Source organism: Mobula birostris, chromosome 2, assembly GCF_030028105.1.
Source record: "Mobula birostris isolate sMobBir1 chromosome 2, sMobBir1.hap1, whole genome shotgun sequence".
NCBI lineage: Eukaryota > Metazoa > Chordata > Chondrichthyes > Myliobatiformes > Myliobatidae > Mobula > Mobula birostris.
Window position 1 is genome coordinate 204,725,380 of NC_092371.1, and position 20,817 is coordinate 204,746,196.

At 45.4% G+C, this 20,817-nt stretch overlaps 1 protein-coding gene across 1 annotated transcript in view; it reads left to right on the plus strand.

Annotated features, from left to right (window-relative positions):
- LOC140194018 (uncharacterized) overlaps positions 1 to 20,817 on the plus strand; it is a 117,334-nt gene that overhangs the window by 57,411 nt on the left and 39,106 nt on the right. The window contains exon 5 of the mRNA XM_072251337.1: positions 20,193 to 20,438. Within this exon, the coding sequence (XP_072107438.1) occupies positions 20,193 to 20,438 (246 nt within the window). The remainder of the gene's footprint in view (positions 1 to 20,192; positions 20,439 to 20,817) is intronic.

Sequence of the window (20,817 nt, forward strand, 5' to 3'; positions counted from 1 at the left end):
GAGAGTGAGAGAAAGAATGTGTGTATAAAAATAAGTAACAGATGGGGTACGAGGGGGAGGTGGGGCATTAGCGGAAGTTAGAGAAGTCAATGTTCATGCCATCAGGTTGGAGGCTACCCAGACGGAATATAAGGTGTTGTTCCTCCAACCTGAGTGTGGCTTCATCTTTACAGTAGAGGAGGCTGTGGATAGACATGTCAGAATGGGAATGGGATGTGGAATTAAAATGTGTGGCCACTGGGAGATCCTGCTTTCTCTGGCGGACAGAGCGTAGGTCTTCAGCAAAGCGGTCTCCCAGTCTGCGTCAGGTCTCGCCAATATATAGAAGGCCACATCGGGAGCACACCTTGCCTATCCTCTGGGTTCTCCCCCCGCCTTGTCTTTCTTCCTGGGCCTCCTGTCCCATGATCCTCTCGTATCCCCTTTTGCCAATCACCTGTCCAGCTCTTGGCTCCATCCCTCCCCCTCCTGTCTTCTCCTATCATTTTGGATCTCCCCCTCCCCCTCCAACTTTCAAATCCCTTACTCACTCTTCCTTCAGTTAGTCCTGACGAAAGGTCTCGGCCTGAAACGTCGACTGCACCTCTTCCTACAGATGCTGCCTGGCCTGCTGCGTTCACCAGCAACTTTGATGTGTGTTGCTTGAATTTCCAGCATCTGCAGAATTCCTGTTGTAGACTATTTTTGTTACTGACTTTGGTCAAGAAGCTCCTCCACTGCCTCACCATCTGTGTGCCTGTGGTACCTTGCAACTCATGACCAGTCTCTTCACCCCGTAGAGATCGTTCACTATTCTTGATAGAGTTCTCCTTGTATGTGTCGAACACGACATCTATTCTGCTACTCTGACTGCCTTCCCTCAGAGCCATACCCAGAATTGTTGTGGCAACATCTCTGAAAGTAACTTGATCACCTTTCGCTCTTTGGATCAAGTTCACTCCATCAACCACTGTAGCAGAGTTTCCTGGGAGTTGCTCTTCTACTGCTACATTTTTCTGCAAGGTTGTGGCTAAAGTAGCTTTATTTGTCTTTCTCAGTGATCCTTCTGGTGTGGACAGGGCCCAGGGCAATGGTCCAAGGGGATGAGAAAGGATATCCTCCATACGTAGACTGCGCCCTTGTGCCATCACTATGACGCGTCCAAAGAAAGACCTGTCTGCTTTCAAGAGACTTCCACCGGTGCAATGCTATCACACATTTTCTAGCACTAGGGGTGCATACGTTGCCAAAAATCACTATATGAATTATTCCCCGCAGATGGTACCGGTGGCCCAAATTTGGGGTCCTGGCTCACGGACTATAAAGAACTGTGTCATCTTTAACTTTATGCCTTTCGGAAATCAGGTCATCTTTTACTCGCTTAGCTATTCACGGTAACAGAAATTTTGACCGGGGTGCCCAAACCTTTGCATGTCACTGTATGGACTCTGATAAAAAATTTTACTTTTAACTTTGAACTTATTTTTGTTCAAACAGTTGATGCTGAATGCTTATAAATCTGAGTATTCATGGACTTTCTCTTGAATTTTAAAGAAATACCCAATGAGATTTGTGTTTTGATGAAAGGTCTTTCACCTGAGATGTGAATTGTTTCTCATGCTAGATAAGTTTTCCAGTATGCCAGCCAGATGGTGTTGCATTGGTTTAATTTTCCAGAATTCTGTAGATTTAGAGAATATTCCTTTATATTAAGAAATTAGATGAGAGTTTCTTGGAATGGAGACCAGAGACTAGTGGTGTGCTGCAGTGGCCAATATTGGGATCCTTGTTATTCATTATTTATGTAAATGATTTGGATGCAAATGCACAAGCCTTGATCAAGTTTGCAGATAACCAGAAATTAGGAGATGGTGTTGATGTTGTAGTTGTGTAAGTAATTGGTGAAACGATGCAGTGTAAGCTTTTTTTGTCGCTCATGGGAAAGCCATGTTTAAACTGGAAAGAGTGCAGAAAACATTTGTAAGGATATTGCCAGTACTAGAGGCCCAGAATTATAATTTGCCTGGCTAGGTCTTTATTCTTTAGTGCGTAATAGAATGAGGAATTAGTTTAAAATTTTGAGAGGGACAGTTAAGGTGGGTGATGACAGTCTTTTTCCCGGTGTAGTTGAGGTCGAAACTAGGGTCATAGATTTTGGCTGAGAGGAAAAAGATTTACATAGAATCTGAGAGCATGTTTTTCCTCCCAACGGCTGTTAATTTTATGGAAAAGCCGCCAGAGGAAGTGGTTGAGGCAGGTACAAGAAGCACTTGGATAGGCACATTAAGCAGCAGAGGATTAACAAAACAGAAAATTGGGCTAGATGGGTGGACACTATAGTCATCATAGCCTGTGTGGGCCAAAGGGCATTTATCTGTGCTACATTGCTCTATGAATCTAAAAGCAGAAAATACTGGAACCACTCAGCGAGTCAGCAGCATCTGTGGAAAGAGGAATAATTAATATTTCAGGTTCAGGTACATCATCAGAACAAAAGTGGAGATTATAATGGATTCTAGAAATTTCACACAGAATGCAGTGTACAGTATTGATCTCCTTTTAAAAGGAAGAATGTTAATAATGTGTTACAAGCTGTTCAGAGAAGTAATTAAATTAATACCTGGAATAGGCTGTTTGTACCACAAGGAAAGGATAGAGGAGCTAATCTTGCAGTGAGGATGGATTTGATTAAGTGGTAAGATCCCTACCAGATCATGACAGGGCAAATATTGAGATGACGAATCTAGAACTGGAGGTCTCTTTTTAGAAACAAGAAGTTGTTCATTTAAGACAGATGCAGTGTAATTTTTTTTTCAGAGGATCATGAGTATTTTTTCTTTATATCAAAGCACAGTGGAAGCAATATTTTTATTAAGGCAGAGGTGGCTAATTGATAAGTAAGTTGCTAAAAGTTTACTGTAAGTTAAGGGGAGTGTAGAGTTACGGTTACAATTTGGTCAGCCATGATCTTTATAAGTGTGAGAGATTTATCCCAGCTCCTCATTCCCAGGTACTTGTATATCTGCAGAAAGCACTTGATGTTCAGTCTGGCATCTGAAAGAATTTGCTGCACAACTGTCCATTATCTCCACAAATCCATTTTCAAAAGCAAAGATTAATGACCCCAATTTCTTGATTGCCTCTTTTGAATAATGATAGTTTGGTAGCAATTTCTATTCAACTTCACTGTTATGAATCAGGAAATCTACTAAACTAATGAAGTTTGCATGAATGTCCTTCCTAGGATAAGGGTGGCAGATGTGTGTGCAATATTCCAAGTATGATTCTCAGCAGAACATCTTTATTTTTGTGTTTAAATCCACTTATGTTAAAAGTGACTTTGGTGTTTGCTTTCCTAATTGGAAGACAGTCTGATATATTAGTGAGAAACTTTGTTGTTCATACCATCCGTACAGGTAATTCCAAACATAAGTACATCGAGGTAGTACAAAAAGAAATGCAGAATATAGTGTTACCATTACAGAGAAAGTGCAGTGCAGGTAGACAAATAAGATGCAAGTCTCGTGACAGGGTAGACCTGAGTGGTCAAGAATTCATCTTTTTCATATGAGGTTCATTCAAGAATCATAACAGCAGGGTAGAATCTGATGATTCACATTTTCAAGCTTCTGTCTGATGGAAGGGGAAGGAGAGAGAATACTCAGGGTGGGAGATATCTTTGATTATGTTAGCAACCTTCTTGAGGCAGTGGGACGTGTAGACAGTTAATGTGGGGTGTGTTGTGGCGTGAATAAAATCACTGGAGAGAGTTACTGGTAGATACAAAGCAGCTTCTTTATTTGACAAAACAAGGTGCAGCAGGCATCATACAGAGACGCTTTCGGTGGAAAGGTCTACTAGCCCATTGTGGGCTCGATATTTATTTGCTAAACACAAAGGGCAATCTCTATTTACAAAGTATAGACAATGCTTTCTTTTGAAGCTACATATAAAACATCATACCTTCTGACTTCATCCTTTCCTCCTGACGCCCACTTGTCTGGGTTGGTACTCACAGCCTTTAGGAATGCAGGTTAAAACCATAATACATTTATTTGGTATTTTACGTGCTAACATAGAGGACAATTCATATTTATAAAGTATAGATAATACTGTCTTCGAAACTACGGTATCTGGTCAAACTACGGTGTCAGCAGCGTCTGGTATTCACAGCTTTTAGGAAATGCATTGTTATGAACTCAATCCACAGTACTTTTTCAAACAGAAGACTGGTGGCCAAGCCATTTAAGAGTAAATGAATCATCTACCCAAAATCGCTCTAACAGCCCCTCCTCTTGGCCCTCCTGGACAAAAATAAATTTGTACCAGGAAAGGCCAACCTAGGAGGAACTACTCAAATAGGGCAGCAAAAACACCCTGTCTCGAAAATCTGCCCCCCCCCCACAATTTTGTGTGCCTCGACATCTTTCCTAGCATTCCCTAATCGCTACCTACCAAATGTTAAGCAGAGAGGCTGTTCCAAGTCTTTAGAAACGCGGCTCCTTCCATGTGCCTGTCGGCTCTTTCCCTGCAGGCTGACTGCAGCTTAATCACATTCCTTTGTCTTCAGCCCTTCATCCTTTGGTCGCTGAAACCCCTCCCCTTCCAGGAGCACCCACAGGCTCTCTCATCGACGTACAGGAAGGGGTTGGGGCGGCCTCTACGTAAATGTCTGCAAGGACCTCTCCCCGGTGGCACCCCTTTCTGATCTGTCCAGTCAATCACTGGCCCAACTGCCGAAAAGGGCTCAGCTCTTCAGACAGGGGATGACTGCTTTCAGATGCCATGTGCAATCTGAAATGCCATCGAAGTGGTGGAACTTGCCGTCTCTGCTTTAACGTAAAAATTCCTCCCCATCTATTTTCCAATGATTTTCTATACTATGCTATAAAATTAATTATCTACCTTCAGCAACCAGCCTTCTTTACAGAGTACCATCATCATCACACTTTAGTAGGCTATTCATGGTTTTCCAACATGCTCTCAGTATCTTCTGCCACACTGTTGGCGTTTTCTGCCTTTGCGTTTTCTCCGGGTATGTTTTCATCAGCTGTGGTCAGGTGTGGCATGGCTGGCTGGTGTTCCTCTCTCAGGTTACTGGGTACACTTGATCCCCTGTTCTGTCTGTGGGAGCAACAAGAGGGTGAGTCATATGCTTTAATCTGGGTCCAGTGTTTCCACTGGCTGCCTCGCCGAGTCTGTACACAGACACACATATCATTGGTTAAGAGTACCATCTGTGGTCCTATCCACTGGGGGGCAAACCCCGGCCTTTCCAGCAGCACCCTCACCATGACTTGGTTGCTGGGCTGGGGAAGGACTATCTCCTTTCCCTCTGGCTCTCTCTGATCAGCGACTCGCTACTGTTGTTTCGCTCAGTCCTTCAACACTTTAACGTCTTCCACATATTGGGTCATTCTATCCCTGTAAACCCCAGGCTCCCTGCAACCCGTAATTACCCCCATAAAGGAGTCACATTGCTCGCCCCATCAATAATTCATAGGGGCTGAGACCGAACGTGTGGTTTGGGGTTGCGCGCAATCTCATCAGGATTCCTGCTAATACATCAACCCATGTCTTTCCTGTCTTGGCTATAGCTTTGGCTAACGCATTCTTGATTGTTCGGTTCATCCTTTCTACCATCCCTGAACTCTGAGGGTGGTGGGGTACGTGGAACCATTGTCGAATCCCTAGCAGTGGGCACATTTCCTTCATCACTTTCCCCATGAAATGTCCTTCCCGAACTAGGATCCAGGCAGCAGTGCAGGCGGTGCAGTCCCTTGTTGGGAAAGCCTCTACCCACCGGGTGAAGTGATCCATAATTACTAGACAGTAGTTCCCCCTGCTTTTTGGCAGGGGCCCTGTGAAGTCTATCTGGATATTTTCCCAGGGTCCCCTCGGCCAAGGCTGACTTGCCAGCTGTAGCTTTCTGCCCTTACCAGGGTTATGCTGGGCACAAGTGATACAATGGCGGCAGAATTTCTCAACGTCCCCGCCCATCCCTGGCCACCACCAGTCCTGCCGGAGGGTTGTGATCATCCTCTGCCTTCCCTGATGCATCGCCCCGTGATATAGCTTTAGTAGTATCTATCTAATACAAGGTGGGGCCACCACGATTCTTTCCTCCCCATGTGTTCAGCACCCATCTGTTCCCTCCTTTTTTTGCCTCCATTTTTCATTCTCTTCTGTCTCTACTTCTTCATATAATTTTACTAAGCTGGCTTCTGTTGCTTCCTCCTGCACACTTGCAATTTCAATTGCCTCTTGTTCTTACTACTACTACCACTATGTTGACTCTGGCCTAGGGGGCCGGCGTCGGGCACGATGACGGACTCTGCACTTCTCCCTCTCCCTCATCAGTGTGTTCAGTTCATTAGCCGCGCCACTGTCTTCTCGGAGCATGTTGACCGTAGTCTTGGGAGGGCGCCCAGGGTTCATCCTCCCATGCTTGGGTTCCCATATGATGACTAGGCTGGCAGGTAGCTCGGGGTGGTGTAGACAGTGCCCCGCTAGTTGCAATCTTCTCTTGTTCCCCTGCTGCCTTATTGGCAGTATTGTCTGCTCTCGGAGGAACTGGGAAAAGTTTGTTCTGGAGTGCCTGCAGTCTCTCTGAGTATCCCCTGTGTTTTCGTTCCTTCGCTATACCCTGAACAGCGATCAGTGTGTCAGTTTTTATAGGGTCCTGCTTAGGGGGTTTATACAGACCCTCCTCTATTTTAACTGGGTTTATCTTTACTTGACCACAATCTTGCTTGTGTGTAGCCCACACTGCTGGGAACTGCTGACAAGGTAACCCATAGACCCCATCCTGGCTGCGGTCTTTGATGATCGGGGCAGCTGCCACTATGCTAGGCAGGTTGTGTATTCTGTTAGTTGTATGTGTTCGCTGACCCTGACTCGTGCATATTATTTCTCCCTTTCCCGAATCTATAACAGCTCCTGCTTCCCTTAGGATGTCTATTCCAAGGATCGTGCCTTCATTATTTGGACATACCCAGAAATACACTGGAAGCTGCACTCCCCCGATTTCTAGTATTTGCGACTGGCTCCTTTCTGTTTTTACTGTTTTCCCTCCTACACCCCTGATATAACTGCCCTGTCTGGTTGTTGGTAAGGGTAAGTCTGTTATCGATACTGATGCCCCTGTGTCCACTAACATATTGCATTGCCATCCCCCTAACAATGCCGTTGTGTACATCGGCAGGTCACCAGTGCTGGCAGTGGAGCCCGCTGCCACATCTTTTTCTGCCCTAAGGGGCGCCGTTACTATTTCTTTGATCTGATCGACAGTCAGACTGGTTGCTGTTGGGGTGAGTGACTGGGTGTCTGCTGTGACCTTCACCTGGGTTTTCCCCCTCCCTTTTGGACACTGTCTCCAGCCATGTCCCGATAGGCCACAGCTGTAGCATATCAACTCCTTCACTGTCTTAAGCCTGGTCTGGCAGTCCTTTGCTAGGTGCCCTGGCTGCCGGCAAGCAAAACAAACTCTCCGGGACATCACAGCAGCGCATCTACTATACCCACTTTACGATTTTTCTTGCCTTTTCTTTGGTCTATCTCACTGGCCCATGAAACTATCGCAGAGTAGTTGAACCCCACGGTTATGTCTAAATCTAAAACTTCCTGGTGGGCTGAGCTCAGGCCTTCCTTCAGCATTTTTGGGAAGATTGATCATCCCTCCCTGGGTTATCCAACCCGGAATACTCCTCGTACACTCGGTATTTACGTTCTGCATAATCCATGGTTGTCTCATCAGCCCTCTGGGTCACTGCCATTATCATTCCCCAGCTGCTGCCTCACTTCCCCTTTAAAAGAGTGATATCCTTCTTCATTACTGGTGCTCCCGGTAGCTGCCCATGTATCATCCTGCACCCCCTGGGCCATCCTGTCCCACATATTCCTCGGGCATTTCACTTTTACCAACGCATGTATATCTTTAGGGTGCACCTGGTGAACTTCAACCATTTTCTCGAGCTTGCGCCAGAATTCTGAATTCCCACAGGCGACTTTAAGTGAGGGCAACTCAGACAAAATGCTCTTTTCTCCCCGGGGGTGAAGGGCTTATGAATAGTCATAATCAAGGTCAAGGTCTGGCTCGGATCATTAGAGTTCTCAACCTGACGTTGCCTGACCTCAATAGGTGCCATTCTGGCAGATATATCTGGGTAAAACCTCTCCCTGAGATATCTCCATACCAATTCCCACACTATGCAAAATATCAAAGACGAGTAGTAGTTAAACAGTACATACTTAAAACTGCAGAGTATGTGTTCCACAGTCTGCCACTTTTGGGTATCTGAACTCAGGATGCCTGCTGAATCCTTTGCATCACATTGCAAACGCATACACTAAAATGTAGCTCCTGAACAAGTATACATGCTCCTACTCTGGCGTCTCAAACCGTACCGTCAGTTACCACCTTTCGCAACTGGTGGCTCTGTCTCACCAAGTTAACACGCAAAGTTTCCTCACTTACATAAACACACATGCACACACTACTTTTATATCTACCAGTTCAGCTCTCCGCGTTTGTGGTACCTCGTGTTCCCGTGTACAACCGACCGAACAGATCTAAGTGTGAGTGTTATTTTAGGAAAATACTCACCAACTTAGACTACTAGGAACACTGGCCACACGATGGGTCACGAAGGTATCCCACTCCTGACTCCTGACACCAAATGTTGTGGCGTGAATAAAATTACCGGAGAGGGAGTTACTGCTAGTTTCAAAGCAGTTTCTTTATTTGACAAAACAAGGTACAGCAGGCATCATACGGACGGAGATGCTTTCGGTGGAAAGGTCTACTAGCCCAATGTGGGCTCGATATTTATTTGCTAAACACAAAGGGCAATCTCCATTTACAAAGTATAGACAATGCTTTCTTTTGAAGCTACATATAAAACATCATACCTTCTGACTTCATCCTTTCCTCCTGACACCTGCATGTCTGGGTTGGTACTCACAGCCTTTAGGAATGCAAGTTAAATCCACAATACATTTATTTGGTATTTTACGTGCTAACATAGAGGACAATTCATATTTATAAAGTATAGATAATACTGTCTTCGAAACTACAGCATCTGGTCACACTATGGCGTCAGCAGCGTCTGGTATTCACAGCTTTTAGGAAATGCATTGTTATGAACTCAATCCACAGTACTTTGTCAAACAGAAGACTGGTGGCCAAGCCATTTAAGTGTAAATGAATCATCTACCCAAAATCACTCTAACAGGGTGGATGGTTTTGGTGATGGCCTGAGCAATGTCAACAACACTGCAATTTCTTGTGGTCTTGTCCCTTGCAGATTATCTTACAGTGGTATACAAAGACACTATAGGTCAGTCCCAATACCAGTATCTTAGCAGTTCCTTACTATGCAATTCTATTTTCCAAAGCAGATAACACTGTTTTCATGTCCTTGACCTTACACATTGAGAGTAAAACTAAATGAAGTAATTAATTCCTCCATTAAAGAAAACCTAGGAAAAAGCACTACCACAATAAATTCAATGGCAGATATATGAGGAGTTTATATATGTAGAAGTCGAGATGACATCTGGAGATTGCCATTATTGTAAAGTGAACACCTGGTGTCTGAGATATGACATGTAAGGTCTTTTTCCCAAGACTGTTATTTCTCCAGGGTTTTGGGCTGGCCAAGCACCATTATTTCATGTAACTTTACTAGAGAGTGTATTTCCCTGATGTTGTTGTGCAAGAAGGCCCTGTAATTTGTTTTAGTGGAGAGGGAAATGAGCATTTTTTTCAACTGCTCCTTTGGGAAGCTGTTATTAACTTGAAGGCCCAGTCAGCAATGGAAAGAGAAGCTGCAGGGTAAGATTATGGATATTGAGATAATAAAATTGGTAACCACAACCACAGGCATTGTATGCTTTGTTGGGATCTAAAATATAGCTTTGTATCACTGAAAGTTTTGCTTCTATTTTTAATACTCAGAATTGAGGTCACACCTGGCTCAGAAGTCAACTTCCTCCCAGGCAGTCATTACTGTTAAACTATTGCCAAGAACCTCCATTCCTCAGAATAGAGAGGAATCAATGAAGTTCTTGCTTGAAGCAGTCCACTTGCTCCCTTATTCACTGTTGCTGGGCAATAACTGAACAAATACAGTTAGTTAGAAATGAGTTAGTAGAAGTAATCCAAAAACTACTAATGCAGAAAAATGTAGTAGGATGCTGCAACCACGATGTTATTCAAAAGCACAAGTCATTGTACAAAGTTTAAAACCAATTGTATTTAGTTCAGACTTGTAGGGGCAGTGACACATGAAGGAGAGTACATTATTCAGCTTCTTGTGCCTAATCTATAATTTATAGTTGATCTACACCTCAGCACATTTACCAGCCTATGATCCATATCATTTAACAGTCTTACTTTAAAAAAAAATCCATATCTCTGTCTTGAACATTTCAATTAATCCTGTATTCATGTAGATTCCACATTTGAAGTAATTTTATGTGATGTGCATTTCATGATTGGCCTTTTCAGTCTTAAATCCTAACCCCTTTTTATTCTGGATTTTCCCATCAAAGGAATTATATGGTCTGTTTCCAATGAAAGATTTGTATCAATTTAAATGATCAGATCACTCCTCAACTTTCTAACCTCAAAGCCACAGTTTGAGACCTGGCATCTAATTAAACCTTTGCATCCTGTTATCATTCTACTAAATGCCCCGTGCCTCCCAATAAAGCTTTCATGAGGTGAAATGCCCAAAATTGAGTACGTTAAGCCAACATAAAGTCTGACTGAGACATTTATCACTAAATTATTTCTTGGGGAACTATTTCTTTTACTGCAGCCCCATTGAAGTGGAGATCCACATTCACATAATCTTACGTTTAATACCTGCGCATACTTTCTGAGTCACCTGCAGGCACAGAGACATTTGCCTCCCGCACACCCACATTGTTCTTAGTCTCGCACTATTAGGAGTAAATTTTGATGTGTGTGTTTTAGATTCATATTGGATGGCTATATTCTCTTCCATTGAACTCTGTCTGCCAGTGTTTAACTCAACATGTACATTTATGCCTCCTTTCTTCTTTCCCTTTGTCTCACTCCTAATTTCATGTAAATGTCTAAGGTGGATATCTAACTGATGATAAATGGTTAAAAAGTTGAAAGCTTATTACATTTCCTTTCATAGCACTTGCTTCTTTCATCAATCTAATACACAGTGTACATTTCTTCACCCAGAGTCCTACCTCTCAACTGGAGTTACAGTATTGTTTCTCATACTGTATGTGAATAATCCTTTTTTTTTAACCTTGTCAGATGGGTCTTAAACATCCAAATAAGCATCATCCATTAATGCTCCTCTGTCCAATGTGTTAATGTCATCCTCAAAAATTAGTCAGACCTGATGTATAGTTGACTCTGTGATTAGCTCAGACTTGGTCAACTGTTCTTTGGTTACTGTATATTTCTGATGAAAGATTCTCCTGGCATCTTAACATTTCTAAGTATTAATAAACTGGAAAGCATTAACCTTTTTTCCTTTTTTTTCCCCCTTTTTTATATGCACCCATTCTTTATTTGTAGTCAAAATTTTCTACTTTCTGCAAGCTGTTGGTTACACAGCTTAGGCAACACACATCAAAGTTGCTGGAGAACGCAGCAGGCCAGGCAGCATCTCTAGGAAGAGGTACAGTTGATGTTTCAGGCCGAGACCCTTCGTCAGGACTAACTGAAGGAAGAGTTAGTAAACCTTTACTAACTCTTCCTTCAGTTAGTCCTGACGAAGGGTCTCGGCCTGAAACGTCAACTGTACCACTTCCTACAGATGCTGCCTGGCCTGTTGCGTTCACCAGCAACTTTGATGTGTGTTGCTTGAATTTCCAGCATCTGCAGAATTCCTGTTGTTTGCGGTTACACAGCTTATACAGGTTGTAAAGTTTGGCAAAAACAAAGAAGGAGCTTGAGAGTTTTTTTTCTAAATACTCTGCCCTGGTAGGTTTGTCTTAAAGTTTGCTTAATAAGACTGGATGTTCCAATCCCTAAGGTTTCTGCACTGCACTTGACTTGAGTGGAAGTAGTTTTTAAAGATGACCACTAGATGATGTTACTACCATTACGACACATCTTCAGTTGTGTAGCTCGACATCACTGGGTGTTTTGACCTTTTATCACAAGACACCCTCAGCCGAGGCAGGCCCATCACAGGCTGATCAGGATGCTGTCTGGGCTGCCAAGTCTCTAGACGGTCACTTGGCAGCCCAGGCAGCATCCCTTCTTCTCAGCGACAGCCAGTGGCTGCTCATTTCGGTGGCATTAGCAAGTGCTTTGATTGCCTTCCTATGGGCCTGCCCTCCGACTCCTACTTCTCTCAGCAGCCTTACGGTGGTACTGGCTACAAAGCGCCTGCACCCCACCTCAACTGGGCGCACTTTGAGCCTTGCTCCTCTGCTTCAACTGCAAGGTTGGCATATCGCAGCCTTTTCCATTCGTAAGCCTTATCCACAGCATCCTCCCAGGGGACCGTCAGCTCAATGATAAAGACGCGCTGACAGGCGTTGGACTAAAGGACCAGGTCGGGCTGCAGGTTGTTCATTGCAATTTCAGATGGGAAGGTAGGTTTCTGGCCTAAATCAACACGCATTTCCCAGTCCCTGGCTGCACTCAGTGGGTACGAGTCGTGAGGCAAGGCATTAGCCCCCAGTTTCTCTCCTTCCAGATGAAGGATGGTAGTTGTGGGACCGTTGTCTGGGCATTGAGAGGCCTGGCGTTGGTGGTTACACTCAAGTTCAGCTGCCAAACACCTCAGCACTTGGTTGTGTTGCCAGGTATATCTGCCTTGTGTTAGGCTGGTCTTGCAACTAACCACAATGTGCTTGAGGGATGCCGGAACTGCGCACAGAGGACAGGCTGGATCCTCTCCCAGCCAAAGATTTAGGTTTGTAGGAGAGGGCAGGACATCATATGTTGCTCTGATGATGAAGCTCAGTCTGTTTGACTCCATACTCCACAGCTCACTCCATGTGATTTTCCTCTTCTCAACACCCTCCCACCTCATCCAGCAGCCTTGCTTGGCTTGGGATATTGCTTTAACACATCTGGCTGCTGCTTCTTGGTAGCGCACCTCCTCCACCACCAGGTGTCGACGTTCAGTTGTTGTAGCCTTTTTTCAGGTAGGATTCATCACTCCAAGGCCAAAGCCTCCTCTGCCCTGTTGGACATAGCCCACTATGTCCCGGTGTTGGAGGGCAGCTTCTGCGTCCAGTACTGCTGCGACTGGGATCCATTTCTTCCCTGTTGCTAGAGCAGAAGCAACGCCTCTTACGATTGGGTCCCAAGATTTTTTGAGTGTCATTTCCAGCCTTGCTTTGGCACATTTGTATTCTTCCACCAGGCCAGAAATTGGCAGAGAAAGGGCTCCGTTCCCGTAAAGCCCTATGCTGCTAAGGCATCTTGGTAGCCCAAGCCACTTCCTCACATGTGAGTTCACCAGCCTCTCCAGCCGATTTGCATGAGACATAGTGACCTTATATATGGTAATTGGCCACATAAGTCGGGGCAGCAGTCCAAACTGAAAGCACCAAGGTTTCAACCTTCCTGGGAGAGCCATGTTGTTGATTAGCTTGAGGCTACTGATTGTATCCTGCCTTAGTTGTTCCACCTGCTCTGTGTCTCTGAGGTCTGTGTTGTACCAACGTCCGAGGCTTTTGATGGGCTTCTCCAGGACAGTTGGTATTGGCTCGGCATTGATACTAAACCTTATGTCGGTAAGCCAGCCTTTGACAATTGAGATACTGCGAGACTTACTGGGCTTGATCTCCATTCGTGCCCATTTGATGTTTCCCTGGAGTTTATCCAGCAGGCGTTTGGTGCATGCTTTTGTTGTTGTTATTGTGGTCATGTCATCCATGTACGCCCTGATTGGAGGAAGACGCAGCCCATTCTTCAAGCGTTTCTGTCTGACCACCCATTGTGATGCTCGGATAATGAGCTCCATTGCCATGATAAATGCCAGAGGAGAGATGGTACAGCCCGCCATTATGCCTCTCTCAAGGTGCTGCCATGTGATGGTGTTATCTTGTGTTGTGACACAGAACTGCAGATCCTGGAAGTATGCTTTGACCAGCTTTGTAATGCCCTCTGCAACCTGGAAAAAGATGAAAGCTGTCCGCAGAGTCTCGTGAGGCACCGACCCAAGAGCATTGGCAAGATCTAGGAAGACCACATGCAGGTCTTTCTTTTCTTTCTTGGCAGTTTGTATCTGGTGCCAGGTGACATTTGCGTGTTCCAGACATCCTGGGAAACCACATAGTCCTGCTTTCTGCACTGATGCGTCGACAAAGTTGTTACTCTGCAAAAAGGCTGAGAGTCTTTGAGCCACGACACCAAAGAAGATCTTTCCTTCCACATTCAGGAGACTGATCTGGCGGAACTGACTGATTGTTGAGGAATTCTTCTCTTTGGGAATTAGTATCCTTCCTGCCCTTCGCCATGCCTTATGTATATTTCCTTTCCCCCATGCCACCTTAATTAGATTCCAGAGGTATTTCAGGGTGTTCTTATACAGCCTATATGGGACGCCATTGGGCCCTGGAGCTGATGCTGATCTTGCTCATTTAACTTTACTTTCCACCTCCCTCCATGTAGGGGTCCTTACGTCCATCTGGTGCGCAGGTGGGTGGATTGGTAGCATGTCATTCGGAATGGTGACTGGCTCATGCCTCTGGTTACCAGAGTGGGTCTTCCTCAGGTGTTCCTCCAGTTCCCTCACAGGTACTCTAAGGACCCTGCTCTTCTCCTTGCCAAAGAGGCTTTTGACAAATTTGTATGGGTTTCTGTAAAAGCTTGCCCTTGCCCGTTCTTTCCTCTTACGTTGTTTTTTCAAGCATTCTGCTCTTCGCAGCTTTGTCAAGCACTGCTTTATTTCTGCTTGTAATACCTCGAGTCCTTTCCTTTCCCCTTCTGTGGACTTCCTCCACTATCTCCTTTCCTTCACCAGTCTTTCGATTTCTTGCTGTCTCCTAGACTTAAGCTGGACTGAAGGTTCCTTCTGTGTCCTCTGTTTTCTCACTCCAAATCTCTCTACCCCATAGCTGTACATGGTGTCTCCCCTCTTCTCCAGTTTTCTTTCCATACTTCCCCTCAGTCCTTCTAGAAGATGGAGTAGGTCTGTGTTGATGATCTCCCACTCGTTCTTCTGGCAGGATTTAGGCCACAAGATTTGAGTCTTCCGTCCTTTCATCTTCCTTTCTGCTGCTGGCCGTGGCTGGTTGGGCTCTGGACTCGTGTCCGTTGGTGGATCTGTGCTTGGTTGAGCATTGCCTGGGGTGCTGATACCCTGTGGGCTGTGGTGTTTGTCCTGCCACTGGGCTTCATTCGACTGACTTGACCTACCTCTTAGAAGGTAATGGTCAATGCGAGGCCCCTCGCCGAGTTCCCTCAGGCACTTTTTCCTACCCTGGTGGATCTTAATCCCCTTCTCTGACATTATCTTTGTCCAGCTGCAGATACAGCATTGTAGTTTGTGTCCTGCCGGAGCTGCTGCTCATGTCAAATGCCGTGCTAGTTGTCTGTTTTGTCATGTCATGTCCTTGGTCTGTTACCGTGCCGTCTGTCAGTGAGTCATCTTGCGCCCCGCTCTCACAGAGTCAAGGGGTATTCTTCGTCTTGACATTTTCATAGCAATAAATGGGTGGATCTAATGCGCTGTCTAGCGATGGATCCTACTGGCACGAGTAGCTAGCCCATGCCAGCCCCAATGGGGTCTGATCCCTCCTGTCAGAAGTCTCTCCAGGCCGTCACCAGGTCTTTCCCTGGTTGTCAGCTGCCCTTTTGCAGCGGTCACTGGTTTATTCCAGATACAGGTGGCCCCCATTTTCCGAACATTCGGTTTACGACATCTCGCTGTTAGGACAGACCTACATTAGTTACCTGTTTTCGCTAACAGAAGGTGTTTTCACTGTTACGAAAAAAGGCAGCGTGCGCCCGAGCAGCCAAGCTCCTCCCCCGGAACCGCATTCTAGCCAGTATTGCTTAAACAAGTGCTTTATCTCGATTTATTTTGTGCATCCGTTAGCAAGATGAGTTCTAAGGTATCGGAAAAACCTAAAAGAGCTCGTAAGGGTGTTACACTTAGCATAAAGCTAGACATAATTAAGCGTTTTGATCATGGTGAACGAAGTAAGGACATTGTCCACGCGTTGAACTTGCCTGTGTCCACCATTCACACTGTTTATACGCAGAGAGAAAGAATTTTGAAAGCTGCCAATGTTACTGCTGGTTCTGCTCATAGCAAAGTGGTCTCTCTTAGTCAGCATCCAATAATGGATAAAATGGTAAGTCTATTGCTTGAGTGGATTGATGGGTGTACAAAGCGTTGTACACCCATCACCGTTGTACACCGTTAAGTTTTCTTATACTTAAGGATAAATTAGTCAGTCTTTTTAATAAGCTGAAACAGAAAGCACTGGACGATGGTGATGAAAGTGGAATTTAAAGGTAGTCATGGGTGGTTTGATTGGTTTCTGAGGAGAGGGCAGCTTCAAAGTTTAAGCACTGGTCCCCAACCTCCGGGCCGCTGACTGATACATTGCCGCGAAGAATGCAGCGGTTCAGCGGTAGCCAGGACTCACCCAGCACATCTTTAAGGGAAAAGCCGAACTAAACAAGCTAATTAATTAGGTAACGCACATCAAAGTTGCTGGTGAACACAGCAGGCCAGGCAGCATCTCTAGGAAGAGGTACAGTCGACATTTCAGGCCAAGACCCTTCGTCAGGACTAACTGAAGGAAGAGTTAGTAAGAGATTTGAAAGTGGGAGGGGGAGGGGGAGATCCAAATGATAGGAGAAGACAGGAGGGGGAGGGATGGAGCCAAGAGCTGGACAGGTGATTGGCAAAGGGGATTTGAGAGGATCATGGGACAGGAGGTCTGGAAAGAAAGACAGGGGGAGGGGAACCCAGAGGATGGGCAAGGGGTATAGTCAGAGGGACAGAGGGAGAAAAAGGAGAGTGAGAGAAAGAATGTGTATATATAAATAAATAACGGATGGGGTACGAGGGGGAAGTGGGGCATTAGCGGAAGTTAGAGAAGTCAATGTTCATGTCAGCAGGTTGGAGGCTACCCAGACGGAATATAAGGTGTTGTTCCTCCAACCTGAGTGTGGCTTCATCTTTACAGCAGAGGAGGCCATGGATAGACATGTCAGAATGGGAATGGGATGTGGAATTAAAATGTGTGGCCACTGGGAGATCCTGCTTTCTCTGGCGGACAGAGCGTAGGTGTTCAGCAAAACAATCTCCCAGTCTGCGTCGGGTCTCACCAATATATAGAAGGCCACATTGGGAGCACCGGACGCAGTATATCACCCCAGCCGACTCACAGGTGAAGTGTCACCTCACCTGGTAGGACTGTTTGGGGCCCTGAATGGTGGTAAGGGAGGAAGTGTAAGGGCATGTGTAGCACTTGTTTCGCTTACAAGGATAAGTGCCAGGAGGGAGATCAGTGGGGATGGATGGGGGGAGGGGAACGAATGGACAAGGGAGTCGCGTAGGGAGTGATCCCTGCGGAAAGCAGAGAGAGGTGGGGAGGGAAAGATGTGCTTAGTGGTGGGATCCCGTTGGAGGTGGCGGAAGTTACGGAGAATAATATGTTGGACCCGAAGGCTGGTGGGGTGGTAGATGAGGACCAGGGGAACCCTATTCCTAGTGGAGTGGCGGGAGGATGGAGTGAGAGCAGATGTGCGTGAAACGGGGGAGATGCGTTTGAGAGCAGAGTTGATGGTGGAGGAAGGGAAGCCCCTTTCTTTAAAAAAGGAGGACATCTCCTTCGTCCTGGAATGAAAAGCCTCATCCTGAGAGCAGATGCCGCAGAGACGGAGGAATTGCGAGAAGGGGATGGCATTTTTGCAAGAGACAGGGTGAGAAGAGGAATAGTCCAGATAGCTGTGATAGTCAGTAGGCTTATAGTAGACATCAGTGCATAGGCTGGCTCCAGAGATAGAGACAGAAAGATCTAGAAAGGGGAGGGAGGTGTTGGATATGTATCAGGTAAACTAGAGGGCAGGGTGAAAGTTGGAGGCAAAGTTAATAAAGTCAACGAGCTCAGCATGCGTGCAGGAAGCAGCGCCAATGCAGTCGTCGATGTAGCGAAGGAAAAGTGGGGGACAGATACCAGAATAGGTTCAGAACATAGATTGTTCCACAAAGCCAACAGAAAGGGAGACATAGCTAGGACCCATACGGGTGCCCATAGCTACACTTCTAGTTTGGAGGAAGTGGGAGTAGCCAAAGGAGAAATTATTAAGAGTAAGGACTAATTCCACTAGATGGAGCAGAGTGGTGGTAGAGGGGAACTGATTAGGTCTGGAATCCAAAAAGAAGTGGAGAGCTTTGAGATCTTCCTGATAGGGGATGGAAGTATATAGGGACTGGACATCCATGGTGAAAATAAAGTGGTGGGGGCCAGGGAACTTAAAATCATCGAAAAGTTTAAGAGCGTGAGAAGTGTCACGAACATAGGTAGGAAGGGATTGCACAAGGGGGGATAAAACCGTGTCGAGGTATGCAGAAACGAGTTCAGTGGGGCAGGAGCAAGCTGAGACAATAGGTCCGCCAGGACAGGCAGGTTTGTGGATCTTGGGTAGGAGGTAGAAATGGGAAGTGCAAGGTGTGGGAACTATAAGGTTGGTAGCAGTGGATGGGAGATCCCCTGAGCGGATAAAGTTGGTGATGGTGTGGGAGACAATGGCCTGGTGCTCCTTAGTGGGGTCACGATCGAGGGGTAAATAAGAGGAGGTATCCCCTTTGCCAATCACCTGTCCAGCTCTTGGCTCCGTCCCTCCCCCTCCTGAGTTCTCCTATCATTTTGGATCTCCCCCTCCCCCTCCCACTTTCAAACCTCTTACTAGCTCTTCTTTCAGTTAGTCCTGATGAAGGGTCTCAGCCCGAAACATCAACTGTACCTCTTCTTAGAGATGCTGCCTGGCCTGCTGCGTTCACCAGCAACTTTGATGTGTGTTACTTGAATTTCCAGCATCTGCAGAATTCCTCTTGTTTGCGTAATTAATTACGTGCCGCCCGGCACGTAAATGTCGGCCCAGATCAGAGGCAACTGACAATTGCGTCAGGTGGTTACTCATATAAGCAAGTGTTTAACTGTGACGAAACTGCAATTTATTGGAGTCTTTCTGATTCCGGTAAGTGAAACTACACTGTACATACATTATTTCTACTTTATATAGGCTGTGTATTTTTATGTGTTATTTGGTATGATTTGGCAGCTTTCATAGCTTAAAGGTTACTGGAGAGAATGTTTCTGCTGAGAGCGCTTGCGCCATGTTTTTGCCGAGAGCGCTTCCATGAGATTTTCCCTGCACTAGACAGTGCTGCAGAAAAGTATTTCTACTTTATATAGGCTGTGTATTTATCATATCATTCCTGCTTTTACTATATGTTACTGTTATTTTAGGTTTTATGTGTTATTTGGCATGATTTTGTGGGTTATTTTTTGGGTCTGGGAACACTCAAAATTTTTTCCCATATTAATAAATGGTAATTGCTTCTTCGCTTTATGACATTCCGGCTTATGAACTGTTTCATAGGAACGCTCTACCTCGGATAGCGGGGGAAACCTGTATTCAGTTTGATTAATAGGACTGCCACTTGTCTATGTACTCAACAAAGTTTAGAAATTTTTTTTTAGTAGCTATGAAGCAAAAATTGAGGATTTTTGTCCACCCTGGACAAATCTGAGGATTGACTTTTTCAGACTGGAATGAAGGTACACTCATGTAGCAGATTGGCATCCAGCTGAAGGGTCTCGGCCTGAAACGTCAATTGTACTCTTCTCCACAGATGCTGCCTGGCCTGCTGAGTTCCTCCCGCATTTTGTGTGTGTTGCTTGGCGTCCTTCAAAGTTGCATAAAGTTATTGCTCTGAGCTGCCAATTTTCCTTGTCTTTTCCTGGGGAAGTACCTGATCAATAAGAGCCTCAGTGAGGATGGGAGATCTGCCGGCTCTGTAGTATCTCAGGTTTATCTGAAATATTTATATATTGGCCTTAAGTTGACTGGTTTATACTTTGATATGCAACTTACCTGGATATGTTTTGAAATATAAAACATGAACTGAATAATGAACCTTGCAATTTGTAACTGACTATAAAATAGTAAAAGTGCTGCAAGTCCTGTAGCAAATGGCATGTAACCTGATATTACCTTCTTCATTTTCTTCCAGAGACCATTACATGGAAGGCCCCACCTGACTCTGCAGGTGATGCAGCATCCAACTGGAATGAAGCAACTGATAAGCCCAATGTTTGGCACTTTCCTGGAGGTGGAGACAACAGCACTGTAGGTTGGGGACCCTCAGACAAACCAATGGCTCCCTCAGGTTGGGGAGTAGCAACTAAGGACTTGAGCAGCAGTGGAGCTGACTGGGAAACTGTAGATTCTGTTGAAAAGGACATCTTTTCCAATATAGGTCAGTATCCTTAAAGTTGATTGTACATTCAGAGATTGGCTGATGTGGTGGCTTAAAATATGACCAAAGCAGTTTGGATAATTAGTATTTCCACAGTGACATGTCTGGCCTCAGCCTCCTGCAGTGCCACGTCAAGGCTAAATGCAAACTGGAGGAACAGTGCCTCACATTTTGACTGGCAGTATGAACATTGAATTCTCCAACTTTCAAAAACTGTTCCCCCTCTATCCCTTCCCCTCTTGATATACCTGGCTCTTCAGCCCCTCCATCTGCCTATCACTCACACACTCCTCCAACTACTTTTCCTCAGCCACTATTCTTGTCTGACCTCCCCATCTTTCTCCCCCATTCCACGTTCCACATTTACTTCGAAAACTTC